Below are 13,588 nucleotides of genomic sequence, written 5' to 3'. Positions count from 1 at the left end.
CTAGCACTTTGGGGATGGAGACAGGGGGATTTCAAGTTTAACAGTGTCTGTACCTGATGGTTCAAGCCCATCGTCCTAGCACAAGGCAGGAGAATCACTAGCTGGAGGCCAGCCTGGGTTACAAAGTGAAAACTATCTTAAAAAGCAAACAACTAAAAAGGACTCAAAGAACAAGGCCTTTCTCGGGAGTGGGAGACCTGGAAGGAAGTCATAGGGAGCCCTGCACTACACGGAGCAGCGTGGTCATTCTTGCACTCAGTTCAGACCCTGGTCTAGTTTCCACCTTCTATGTTTTTACATCTATTTCTTTCTTTATTAGTGTGTGTATATGCCACAGCACACGTGTGAAGGTCAGAGGACAGTAGATCAGTAGGTTCCCTACTTTGACCGTGTGTGTTCCAGGGACCAAACTCAGACTGGGCAGCAGGCAACTTTACTGCTGAACATCTCTCTGAACCTCAACTCTTTTTGATCTTGGGCCATTAATTTACTCTAATGTGCCCACTGTCTCCCAGAGAGCATGCAGGCATGCTCTTTTATTGTATGTATGTATGTATGTATGTATGTATGTATGTATGTATGTATGTACACTGTAGCTGTCTTCAGACACTCCAGAAAGAGGGCATCAGATCCCATTAGAGATGGTTGTGAGCCATCACGTGGTTGCTGGGAATAGAACTGAGGACCCTTGGAAGAGCAGTTAGTGCTCTTAACTGCAGAGCAATCTCTGCAGCCCACAACCATGCTGCTGACAGTGTTGTTCTTTCTGCGAGTCCTGTTTTCTCTTTTCAGATTTGCTCATCGTGTTTGGCTCACTTGTCTGCCCCACATGCCAGAGGCCCAAGGAAGCACTGGATCGCCAGGATGGCTGTGAGCTGCCATGTGGGTGCTGCAAATCCCATCTGGATCCTCTGCAAGAGCAACATGTGCTCTTAACTGCCAGGACAACTCTCCAGGCTCTGTTGCTCTCTTAAATCTCTTAGGCTAAAATCTATACTACGATATCGTTATTAAGCTCCTCAAAGCAAACCAACTAAACACAGAAGAAAAACTCAAGATGGGGTAGAGACAGAGCTCAGCTGGTAACATTCATGGAGCTTTGGGTTCCAGCCCTACTGCCACCAAACAAGCTTTGGTGGTGAGCACTAGTAATCCCAAAAGTATGGAGGTAGAGATAGGAACATCAGAATTTCACGGCTATTTCCATTTCTCATTCCATAGAGTTTGAGGCCAGCTTGGGACACAGGAAACTTTGTCTCACAGAGGCAAAAACCAAAGCCAATCAACCCAAAGTCCCCAAAACCAACCCCCTAACCCAGTGATTTTCAACCTTTGGGTTGTGACCCCTTTGAGGGGAGAGGTTGACCAATCCTTTCACAGGGATCGCCTCAGACCTTCGGAAAACAGATATCTACATTACCTTTCACAACACTAGCTAAATTACAGTTATACAGCAGGAAAAATAATTCGATGGCTCTGGGGTCACCACGTGATGAGGAACTGCATTAAAGGGTCTGCATTAGAAAGGTTGAGAACGCCGGGCGTGATGGTGCACACCTTTAATCCCAGCACTTGGCAGAGGGGCAGAGGCAGGCAGATTTCTCTGTTTAAGGCCAGCCTGGTCTACAGAGTGAGTTCCAGGACAGCCAGGGCTATACAGAGAAACCCTGTCTCGAAAAACCAAAAACCAAAAACCAAACCAAAACAAAGCAAAAGAAAGGCTGAGAACCACTGTCTAATTAGAGATACTGTGAAAATTAAGTATTAATACTCAAAGGAGCCGGAACTACAGAACACAGTGCCCTCGCTGGTGGGACCATCTTCAGAATGGTAAGGACTCTTTTTTTTTTTTTTTTTTTGGTTTTTTGAGACAGGGTTTCTCTGTGTAGCCCTGGCTGTCCTGGAACTCACTCAGTAGACCAGGCTGGCCTCAAACTCAGAAATCCACCTGCCTCTGCCTCCGAAATGCTGGGATTAAAGGCATTCACCACCACTGCCCGGCGGTAGGGACCCTTCTTACATTTAGGCAATATTTTATAAAACATTCACCAGTGGGAGAGGAGGTAAGGGTTAAGAGGTCACAGGTCATGGCACTATCCAAGAGGAAGTAAGTCATTTTAGGTCAAGCTGCTTTAAAAGCCTCCCAAAAAAACCAACCAACCTACCAATACTGGCCCCCCTCTGTCCTCCACTAAATGGTGCATGGTCTGGGGTGTGGCTCAGTTGCAGAATGCTTGCCCAACGTGAATGAAAAGAAACCCTGTGTTCAGTCCCCAGCACTCATAAATCAAGTGTGATGGGGCACACTCGTAATCCAGCACTCAGGAGAGGAAAGAGGGGCAGAGAAACTCCAGGACAGCCTCGGGTTTGAGGCCAACCTGGGCTATGAGTTACCTTGCCTGCCTGCCTGCATGCCTGTCTCTGTCTCTGTGTCTGTCACACACACACACACACACACACACACCTCAAATGGTGCTGACATGTGCTAGTTTAGTCCTTATCAACATTCTAGGTATCCAATGTGACATTATGTTGCTATCTGAGCTGACAGGAAATTGGAAGAGTTACAAAATTAAAAATTTCCTAAGCAGAACATCCATCATCCTTGTGCAGTGGCACTAGACTTTGGTGCAGAGCCTTGCACTGCCTCACTGAGATACACTTCCAGCGCCCAAGTAAGACTGATCTGTATTTTTTGGGGCTGGGATTTTAGGCATGCTCCCATACCTAGGGGAACATGTATGAGAAGTCAGAACAAATCATATTACTTACCTTCCCACTGAACAGCTATGTGGTTGCCACTGCACCATGACAAACAATGTTACGACTTGACAGCAAACTGAACAAACACCAGTGGAAAAGCAGACTTCTTCCAGATTTTACTGGCTAATGAGAATATGAGATATAAGAAAAAAGAGAAAACCCCACAAAACACCAGAACTGAACCCACGTGGCATTTTCTCAGAAAACTGGGAATAGTTCTACTTCGAGACCCAGCTGTACCACTCCTGGGCATATACCCAATAAATGCTCCCCATACCACAAGGACACATGCTCACCTATGCTCATAGCAGCTTTATTCATAATAGCCAGAGACTAGAAACAACCTACATGTCCCTCAACTGAAGAAGGGATAACAAAATGTGGAATATCTCCACAATGGAATACTATTCTGCTATTAAAAACACAGACATCATGAATTTTTCAGAAAAATGGTTGGAACTTAGGAATATCATGCCAAGCGAGGTAACCCAGACCCCAAAGGACATGCGTGGTATGTACTCACTGACAAGTGATATTAGCCATAAAGTGCAGGTACCATGCCACACTCCACAGACCAAGGAGGTGAAACAAGAAGGAAGGCACAGTGAGGATGCTCGGATCTCTCTTAGAAGGGGAGATTAAATGGTGTAGCAGGCAGATGGAGGGAGGGAAAGCCATATTTATAAAAACTCTACAGTCTACTCAGGAGATGAGAGTAATTTATTTTATAACAAAATACATAAAACCACATATAAAGTATGACTATTTGTACCTTATATGCTGACTATACTAAAATTTGTTAATTTAACATTAGTTAAAATAAACATTAAGTTACTTATATTTGAAAATATCAAGTACATGATTGAAGTGAGCCTTTCTCCCCAACAGACATTGCACTTCAGGAGTACATGATAACACAGGCCTGTTCCAATGGAGAGCCGAGGGCCTGGCTGGGTTAGGCTCCAGCTTTCTTCAACACCAAACACTAGGTCTTCATCTTCTGACTCTTGGGCCACTCTTGTGCTTCCTTTTTAGTCTGAAAAAGAAGAAAAAAAAAAGCATATTAAATAAGTGATTCCAAGGAGGAGGTGATGCAGAGGACGGCACACCCACCTGGGGTATCTTGTGTAAGCTAGACAAAACCCCAGTCTCTTTAATTCATGCAACAGCACGCATTGACACAGCACGGTTAGGTTAGGGCTTGCTGAGTCCTATGTAAGAAATGAGCTCCTACTTGGTTGATGTGGGGTCTTTTCACACTTTCACCTTCAGGTGGCAGGGCACCAGGCAATTCATGGCCACCTATGCCAGCCCAGCCCCTGGCTTCCCAGCTCCTTGCCTCAAGCCCAGGCAATACAGGGAAACTCAGGCAGGAAGAGTGAGAGAGAACTTGAGAGTGGGGAGAGCTTCAGGGAGGGCTGTCATTGATTGCACTGTCTTTGCTGAGGGCCTCTATGGAAGGCTCTGGAAGTGGAGAGAAACTGAGGTCATCTTTATTGAGCTTGGGTGAGATGAGGCTGAGCTGGTGAGGAGACCACAGGCCTGTATAAATTCCCCTGACTCAATAGGAAAGTTAACAGTTTATTTCAGGGGAAGAGCCACTGTCCAGGTACACCAGGGCTGGCTTTGAACACATATTTCTAAGGATGATCTTAAAATCACGATCTTGCATCAGTTTCCTGAGTGCTGGGATTACTGGGAACTCGAGTCAGTCCTTCCAATCTGATTTCTGTTATTTAGACTTTGTTTAGGGCAGGTTTTAGTACACAGCAGAACCAAAGGGCAGGCATAGATATGGTCCCAATTGCAACACATGCTGGTCTTGAACTCTAGCCAAAGATGGCATTAAACTTCTGATCCTACTTCCATCTCCTAACTGTTTGGATTATCCACATGAGCAATGCTCAAACCCAGGACTTCTTGAGCACTCGGCAAGCACTCTCCCACTGAGCTGCCTCTTCTCCATACCCGCATCCTTCTCCACAGTGAAGGCACATCTGTTATCGCTGCTGAAGGCCAGAGTGCATGCTAGAGTCACTGCTGATACAAATTCTTAGGTTTTGGGCAAATATTTAAAGATATGTCTTTACAGTATTATACAGAACAATTTCAGTGTCTATAAGACATGCTCATGGGAGAGAATGGACTATGTTTTTCTTATAATGTTTCTGGTGCTTAGCATTATTAGGACTGGCTTTGTAAAGTGGGCTGTGAATGCTCTCCCTCCCTTACTTCTTCCGTTGGGACTGGGTCTCATATATCTCGATGGGCTTTATACCAGCAAGCCCCAAATGGCCCTGAACTTCTGATACACCTGCCTCCATTTCCCCAGTGCTGAAGATGGGGCTTGCTTTCTCTTATCCGATTTACGTGGAGGTAGAACCCAGGGCTTCCTGCATGCTAGGTAAGCACTCTTACTAAATCTATCAAGTGAGTTACACTCCCAACCCCCAAACTGGGAATTGTTTCGAAGTTTTCAAAGAGATGATGGAGAACTGTTATAATTTCATTCTTAAACATTTGGTAGGGGCTGGTGAGATGGCTCAGTGGGTAAGAGCACTGACTGCTCTTCCGAAGGTTCTGAGTTGAAATCCCAGCAACCACATGGTGGCTCACAACCACCTGAAATGAGATCTGACCCCCTCTTCTGGTGTGTCTAAAGACAGCTACAGTGTATTTATTTATAATAATAAATAAATCTTTGGGCTGGAGCAAGTGGGTTTGACCTAAAAATTCAATTCCCAACAATCACATGAAGGCTCACAACCATCTGTACAGCTATAGTATAGTCACATACATAAAATAAATAAATCTTAAAAAAAAAAGGTTTGGTCGAATTTACCAGTTAAATAATTTGATTCTAGTTTTGTTTTGTTTTGCTTTTTTTTTGGGGGGGGGGATGTGTGGTTTGTAACAGGGTTACTCTGTGCAGTCCTGGCTGTCCTGGAACTCACTCTGTAGACCAGGCTGGCCTCAAACTCAGAAATCTACCTGCCTCTGCCTCCCAAGTGCTGGGATCAAAGGTGTGTGCCACCACTGCCCGGCTTTTGATTCTAGTTTTTGTTTTTGCTTTTTGTTTAAAGACAGGGTTTCTCTAATATAGTCTTGGCTGTCCTGGAACTTACTCTGTAGAGCATGCGAGCCTTAGATTTATTTATTTATTTTGTGAATGAATGCAGCATTACTGTCTTCAGACACACCAGAAGAGGGCATTGGGTTCCATCACAGATGTTGTGAGCCACCACCATGTTGTTGCTGGGAATTGAACTCAAGACCTCTGGAAGAGCAGCCAGTGCTCTTACCCTCTGAGCCATCTCTCCAGCTCCAACCATGCTAGTCTTAAATTCAGAGATCCACCTGCCTCTGCCTCCCAAATGGGCTTAAAGGTGTGTGCTACCACTGCCTTGCCTTATTGTTTTGATAGATAGAAGTCTCAATTCACATTTAAAAAGACTTATTTTGTATATGTTTGTCTATGTGTAGATATGTGCACTTGAGTGTAGGTGCTGTGCAGGTCAGAGGTGTAGGAGGTAGAGATGGTTGTGAGCCACCTCACTAGGGTCATGTGAGCCACCTGATCTTGGTTCTTATGCTGAGCCATCTCTTCTGCTAGTTTCTGACTAGGTTTATTAATAGGAAGCAGACAGGGCTTGCAGGTGCAGAGAGGGAGAAGCTGGGTATTTAATTCCCTTCTCTTTTTGTCTGGTTATAGTTTGATAATAGCTAAAGTCTCTGACCTCAACACTAGAGTTTCCATAGAAAGAAAGAGTATCATTCCTTAGGTCCTTTTGAGTCCTGGGAATGGCTATAGCTTTGCACAGTTCCTGTCTGTTGTATCACTTGGTTTCCATGTGCTTGTGAGCAGCAATTCTCTCCGACTGTGTCATACCCCCTTAAGGGTCCTTGATTGTAGTATGCCTTATAGGGTTGTTAGGAGAATAAATGGCACCATGCATGATATCACTTAAACCTCAAGCTAGGTCCTCCATCGTCCCCTTTGCCCTTCCCCTCTGCTTTCCTGAGACAGAGTTGGCTGCTAAGATGAGACTGGTCTGTAACTGGTGGTCATCCTGCCTCAGGCCTCAGTTCAAAGTTATCCCTACTCTACCTGCCCTGCTCTGAACTTCAGGACTTCTTTTGGCGCTCATGGAAGCCTCTTCAAGGGTTACTGCTATTGAGACAGAGTTTCACATAGCCTGTGCAGGTCTCAAATTAGTTATGTTGTTGGACCTGTGATGCACCCAGCACTTGGAAAGCAGAGGAAGACCGAGAGCCAGAATGGACACATAGTGAGTTCAAGGCCAGCCTGTGCCACACCAGACTGTACCTTCCTCCCAAAGGAAGTGTAACAAGAGCAGCCATGTAGCTGAGGCTGTTTCGGAGATGCTGATCCTCATGCCCTCATTTCCTAAGTTCTAGGATCACAGAGCAGCCAGCAGGCCTGGTTTTAAGGACTGATTCCAGGGCTTCATGCCTGAGAGGCAAGTGCTCTACCAACTGAGCCGCACACCCAGCCCCAGCCCTGGGCCTGACTCAGTCATTACAGGTGGTTACTTGAATCATCTACTTAATAAGCTGTGCACTCGCTGTGGGAAGTCATAAAATGATGTTCAATAAAGGGTGGTTTAATGAACACACATATCTCTACTGTTAACTTTTAATCTAAATGTGATCTATATTAGTGAGAGTATTTGGCAGCAGGCCTCTATGTAAGACCAAGTTTTGAGACTGGTTAAAATTGGATATTAATTGGATTAAAATTTTGGATATCCAATTAATATTTCTTTAAAAAACCTTTTAAAGGTGAAGCAGATTGTTTTGAAACTTTTCTGATTAGGATTCAAGTCAAGCTTTAAAGAGTACATAGTAAAATACTTTCTGTGGATTGTTGGCATTTCTAAGTATTAGAAAGAACTTAATTTTAAACTTATTTCTTGTAAGCTTTTTTCCCCCCAAGTTTTTCGAGACAGGGTTTCTCCATGTCAAAGAGAACCCTGGCTGTCCTGGACTCACTTTAGAGACCAGGCTGGCTTCGAACTCCCAGAGATTCACTGTGCCTCCAGAGTCCTGTCTGTGATCAAAGGTATGCACCACCATGCCCAGCTTGAAATCTTTTCTATACATTTTCTCCATATCTTGTTTCTGTTTGTTTGTTTTTTGAGACAGGGCTAGTGGTGCATTTCTTTAATCCCAGCAATTGAAAGGCGGAGACAGGTGGATCTCTAGGAGTTCCAGGCTTGGTGATCTACACAGATTTCCAGGCCAGCAAAATCTACAAAGAGAGATCCAGTCTTTTTTTTTTTTTTAAAGATTTATTTATTTATTTATTTATTTATTATATGTAAGTACACTGTAGCTGTCTTCAGACGCACCAGAAGAGGGCATCAGATCTCATTACGGGTGGTTGTGAGCCACCATGTGGTTGCTGGGATTTGAACTTCGGACCTTCGGAAGAACAGTCGGGTGCTCTTACCCACTGAGCCATCTCACCAGCCCAAGAGATCCAGTCTTAAAAGGGCGAAAAAAAAAATAAAAAAATAAAAGCAAGCTAGTCACCAGCCAGCCTCCAGCACCCTCCCAGCTCCCTGTAGTTCTTAAAATTCCACTTCTAACAGACTGGAACGCATTATCCCACATTTCCTATCTTTCCTCATGGGGGCGGTCTGTCATCCAGTCTGTTCCTATACCTGTCAATTCTCCTCCTTCAATATATTGTGAATTTCTGTTGAACTGTGAAACAGATAACTCTATTTCTGCTTCCCGAGGGCTGAAATTACAACCATGAACCACCATACCCAGGTGAAACTATTTTTTTTTAGAGATATAACATACATGAATGAATCTTGAAGACACTACACTGAGTAAAATAAACAGAAAGATAACTCTAAATTAGATAAATTCCTGTGAGCAGAGAGTAGAATGATGGTTACCAATGGCTGGAGGAGAAGGAAAGGGGATTTCATGGTAAGAATTTAGTTCTACAGGATGGAAAAAAATCCAGAGATTTATCTTATAAGATTGCATATATTTAACACTACTAAGCTATACATGTAAAATGGTTAAGATGGCAGAACACACATTTTGTATTACAATAGAGAAAAAAGGAAAGTGGAAGTTTTAAACAAAAACACCTTGAGATGGCCTTGGGGACACTATGCGCAATGCCAGCATTAGGAGGCTGAGGCAGGAGGATCAAGGAGAGCTCAAGGCTAGGGGCTGCCTGTAGAGTGCTTGCCTGACACTAACAAAGCCTTGTGTGGTCCCCAGCACCAACCAGGTACATCGGGAGTGGCAGTGCACCTGCAGCCTCAGCACTTGGCTGACACAGAGACCCGAGGCTGTGCTCTACACAAGTGTCACGTCATCCTTGGACCTTGGAGATGGGTGAGAAACATACATATTAGAAAATGTATTATTTCCTGATAGCTACTCGAATTGTTATATCATTCATATGTTTTGCTATATATTTTTTATTTTATAGTCTTCTATACTTAACAGCAAAGGTGTTTTTACTTGGAATACTGCCCTTTAAAAATTCCCCCAAGGCCTGGATGGTGGCGGCTTACATCTTTACGTCTTCATGTCAGGTGGATCTCTGAGTTCGAGGCCAGCCTGGTCTAGAGAGTAAATTCAGGACAGGGCTATACAGAGAGAAGCCCTGTCTGGAAAAGAAGGAAACAGAATCCCTCCATGTGGTGAGTACGGTAGCTCATGTCTGTCATCCCAGCACTGAGGCAGGGGTTCTGCTAAGAGTTTGAGGCCAGCCTGCTCTTCACAGTGAGTTTAAAGCTGACTATAAAATGACACCCTATCTTTTTTTTTAATTAGGTATTTTCCTCATTTACAATGACACCCTATCTTAAAAACCAAAATACCAAACCAAACCAAGCCAAACCAAACTAAGCCTTCCTCAGTACTATACACAGGGCAGGATGGTGAGAGCCCATTCCCACAGATCTTGGGCAGGCTCAAGCATGGCCTTTGCAAGAGGCTAGACCTTCTCAACCCTCCGTCCTTCCTACAGAATATAGCATGCTTTTACACCCTGTATAGTTAGTTCGATGTGTCTTGCAGGAAGGGTCTCACTATGGAGCCTAGACTCCTCGAACTGGCAAGCCTCCTACCTCTGCCTTCTGAGTGCTGGGACCTCAGCACATCAGGCCTAGCTCTTTACCACTGCTCTGGATTTCAGGCAAACCCAGGGCCTGGTGTATGCTGGGTTAATGCTCTGCCACGGAGCTCCATCCCCGCCTGTGTGAGACACATAAAAGCTGCATAAATGTAAGGAGTTCCTGTGTAATGTCTCAGTATGTAACTGTACAATGTTCAAATCAGAGTGAATCCCTTATAATGCTTATGGTGAAAAGAAGAAACTTCAGTCTATTTTTGTATGTTGACTTCTAGTTTATCTCCATCTGGAGTGCAAACAGGGATTTTCTAACCCACTGGCCTATACTATTACTTAGCACAAAGGAGATGAAGGGATGTGGCTTGGATCTGCCACAGCAGACACTGCTCAGTTCTACGTGAGTCTGGGCGCGAGGTTTGAGCGTTGCTACACAGTGTCTCTCCTAGGTCATATGAAAGAGCATACAGGACAATTGGGCTAGGTCACGGCTGGAGCTAAACCAGGAAGCATGCTTCTTTACCAGAAAGACAATGTAAAGTTCTAAGCAACAGTCCAATCAGGAGCGCACAGAAGTACCACATTCAGTTGTGTGAAATGACACTCATTTTTATTTAGACCCTATGTAGCCCTCCCTGGCCAGCCTGGAATTTTTGAAAATCCTTTTGCCCTTACCTCCCAACTGCTAGCATAAAAATGTGGGATTACACTGTATTCAATCTCAGTTATCACCCAAAGATGTGCATGTGGGGCCTTCCATGGGTGAACTGTTTTCTTCTGATTATGTGTGTATCACCTAAGCTGGCCTTGAACTTGTGATCAGGCACCCCTGCTGCAATGACAGGTGTGTATCATCATGTCTGCTATTGGGAAATGTCTGCCTTTGCTCACATATTAATTATAATTTATGCTACCTTGTACTTCATTAGGATTGAACACATGATTTCTTATCTACCTAGCATCTTATTCTCATTTGTTACTACCAAAATGTGAACAAGTGCCAAGTGAGTAACGGTAGCTTTGATAGGTTGATCTGACTCATGAAATGACGAAGTCTTCATTTCCAGATAGTTCAGCTAGTGATGTGCTATTACTAGTACACTAGTGAAGCTTGAACTTCTAGAAAATTCTATTAGAGTTGATTATAAGTTTCTAATCTATTACCAACTTTTGATTAGCATGAAGTGATTAGTATAATATGAACCATGGGTTAACAGGTGTGCCCATGGTCTGTTTGTATATGGGTTAGATACCAAATTAGATATTTTAAGAGAAATAAACAATATAAAGAAATATAAATGCAATATACTAGAGAATGGGTGTGGCTCACAGAGGCAAATTATTCACTGATGGACCCTCTAAAAACTTTTCTAACTCTGAACAGACCATGAATAACATTTTTGGGCATAATGATTCAGATATACAAGTAGCTATTCTTTATTTTCCATCTTTAGATAAACAGTGGAATCTCTTTTATTCTACCATCCTAACAGTTTTTGGCCCTTCAACCCATACAATGGTGCTATGTGCAACTAAGTTTGATATGCCTCCTTCAGTTATTAACACAATTAACCTTTTAAGCAAGAAGAATCCCTGGACCCTGCCCAAAGAGAGGTTTCTGAGATCCACCGCTCCTGGCGCCTGAGTGCTGGGATTAAAGGCGTGTGCCATCATTGCCTGGCAGGGAGGCCTTATTTTAAATTCACCACTCACATAAGTTCTTTCAGATGAAGCCAATTTCCATTTATTTATGTATGTAGCATTACTGAGACATACTTAATGATTATCTTTTATTACTGTGAACATTGCCTTAATTATTATGTACTTGTGCTTGCTTAAGCTAATTATATTTATAATTTTATAGAGAAACAGTACAAATTAATAAAAATACTTTAATTGGTACAATGTTAACAGGTCCCCAAGTAAACTACTCCACATTCTGTAAGGCAACCAGAGAGCTGCTGTAGAAACAGACCAGATTAACTGGGGCTACCAGAAGTAACTCATTAGTCCCAGGGGGGGTTGGAGACGATCAACTGATAAGACAAAAACCTTTGTGTCATCCAGATGTAGCCAGCTAAGGCATTAATCTGTAACTCAGGGATTCTAACACAGTGAGAAAGTTTGTTAAAATGAGAAGGAAGAGTGACTGATAAAAGCAGACAAAGTAAGCCTGCTGGATTACTGCTGGCATCCAGAAAAAGAGCTGGAGATTAAGGCTCTATTAGTGTTTAACCAGCACAACTTCTAAGGAAGGGAAGACTGTGCTCAGTAGACATAATGAGTCTGTTTGCCAACGCTACAGGCTAGGACGCAATTACGGGTTTCTAAGGCTTCACAGGTAGAGCCCAACTTCAAGGAGTTCCAGTTGGTCTGGGTTTATACGGACAGAACACGAGACTGTCTGGGATCATTTGTCCCTTATTCCCTCATCCCAAGCTCACTCAGAAATCTATTTCAAAGGGCTTAAGACTAAACTATATATGGAAGAGCCTAGAGTAGTATTTCTAACTTTAGAAATAAAAATTAAGTCGTTCTTTTTTTTCAGGTAGGTTCTATCATTGTATAGTCCAGGCTGGACTGAAACTCACTATGTAATTCATGCTGGCCTCAAACTTAAGGCTAGTCTCCTGCCTCAGCCTCCCGCATGCTGAGAACACAGGTGAGAGCTACCACGCCCAGCTGAGCTGCGGGTTTCTGAGTGAGAGACTCCCATGGGTGTCGCTAGCTGCACAGGCGCTGCTGACTCTGTTGCAGATGCCTCACTTCCCAGAGTTTAGTTCCCTACTAAGTAAAGAACGCTGTTTTAGGAGCTTCTGGGACAACCAAACTGGAGAGATAAAGAACTGATTTCTTCCCCGACAGCAAGTGTGTGCTGACGCAGTGGATGTGCAAAGAATGTACAGAAGGTGTCTTGAGACAAAGGGCCATGGTGACGTCAGAGGCAGGAAGGAGCCATGAGCATGCTCAATGGATTTGGGGGGGGGGTGGCGCACAGTGGCCACGGCTGCTGACCTCCCCCAGCTGCCCCTTAAGGAGAGTGCTCAGATGACTTGCTGTTCTCCTTGACCCACATTTCTGCGACATGGACCCTTATAGTAGGGCTCATTTGTCTGCTGCAGACTGAAGGTCTCCGTCATCGTCAATGGGAAGCTAAAGCTTGGGGGTAGCATGCATCTGTAAGCCCAGCATCTGCAGGCAGACAGGCATGGGGCTGGAGGCCAGTCCAGCAAAGCCTATCTATGCGACCTTTCTCAACAGTGGAATCCTTACCACACACAATTGAAAGGAGATTCAGGCCCTAGCACAGGAGGAAAACGGAGCTTAGATTACATAATCACAAAATAGCTTCCATACCACTGATCTTGAGAGGCCAGGTCTGAGTGTGTAAGGAGAAGGCTGGGGTCACAACTCCTGTGCTCAACTCGTTTTTATAAGCATCTAGAGGACTTAATTTTCTTTTTAAAGTTCAAGGGCTCACTGAACTGGAATATCAACTTGCTATCCTTTTTTTTTTTTCCTTTTTTAAAATGGTGTTCTTTTTTTTTTTTTTTTAAAGATTTATTTATTATTATATGTAAGTACACTGTAGCTGTCTTCAGACACACCAGAAGAGGGAGTCAGATCTTGTTACGGATGGTTGTGAGCCACCATGTGGTTGCTGGGATTTGAACTCTGGACCTTTGGAAGAGCAGTCGG

The 13,588-nt window shown here is 43.8% G+C and overlaps 1 protein-coding gene across 6 annotated transcripts in view; it reads right to left on the bottom strand.

The window, feature by feature from the left end:
* Positions 1-3,060: 3,060 nt before the first annotated feature.
* Positions 3,061-13,588, bottom strand: part of Pibf1 (progesterone immunomodulatory binding factor 1) — a 155,476-nt gene continuing 144,948 nt past the window's right edge. For 3 of the 6 annotated variants that reach the window (XM_030247885.1, XM_006519251.4, XM_006519253.4), the window contains one exon: positions 3,061-3,799. In XM_030247885.1, coding sequence (XP_030103745.1) covers positions 3,749-3,799 — 51 coding nt within the window. In that variant the 3' untranslated portion in view covers positions 3,061-3,748. The remainder of the gene's footprint in view (positions 3,800-13,588) is intronic. The other 3 variants (XR_001781130.2, XR_003950865.1, NM_029320.3) reach the window with 1 other exon arrangement.

The sequence above is a fragment of the Mus musculus genome, chromosome 14, assembly GCF_000001635.26.
Source record: "Mus musculus strain C57BL/6J chromosome 14, GRCm38.p6 C57BL/6J".
In the NCBI taxonomy this organism is placed as follows: Eukaryota; Metazoa; Chordata; class Mammalia; order Rodentia; family Muridae; genus Mus; species Mus musculus.
This window is presented reverse-complemented; position numbering and strand designations above follow the sequence as displayed.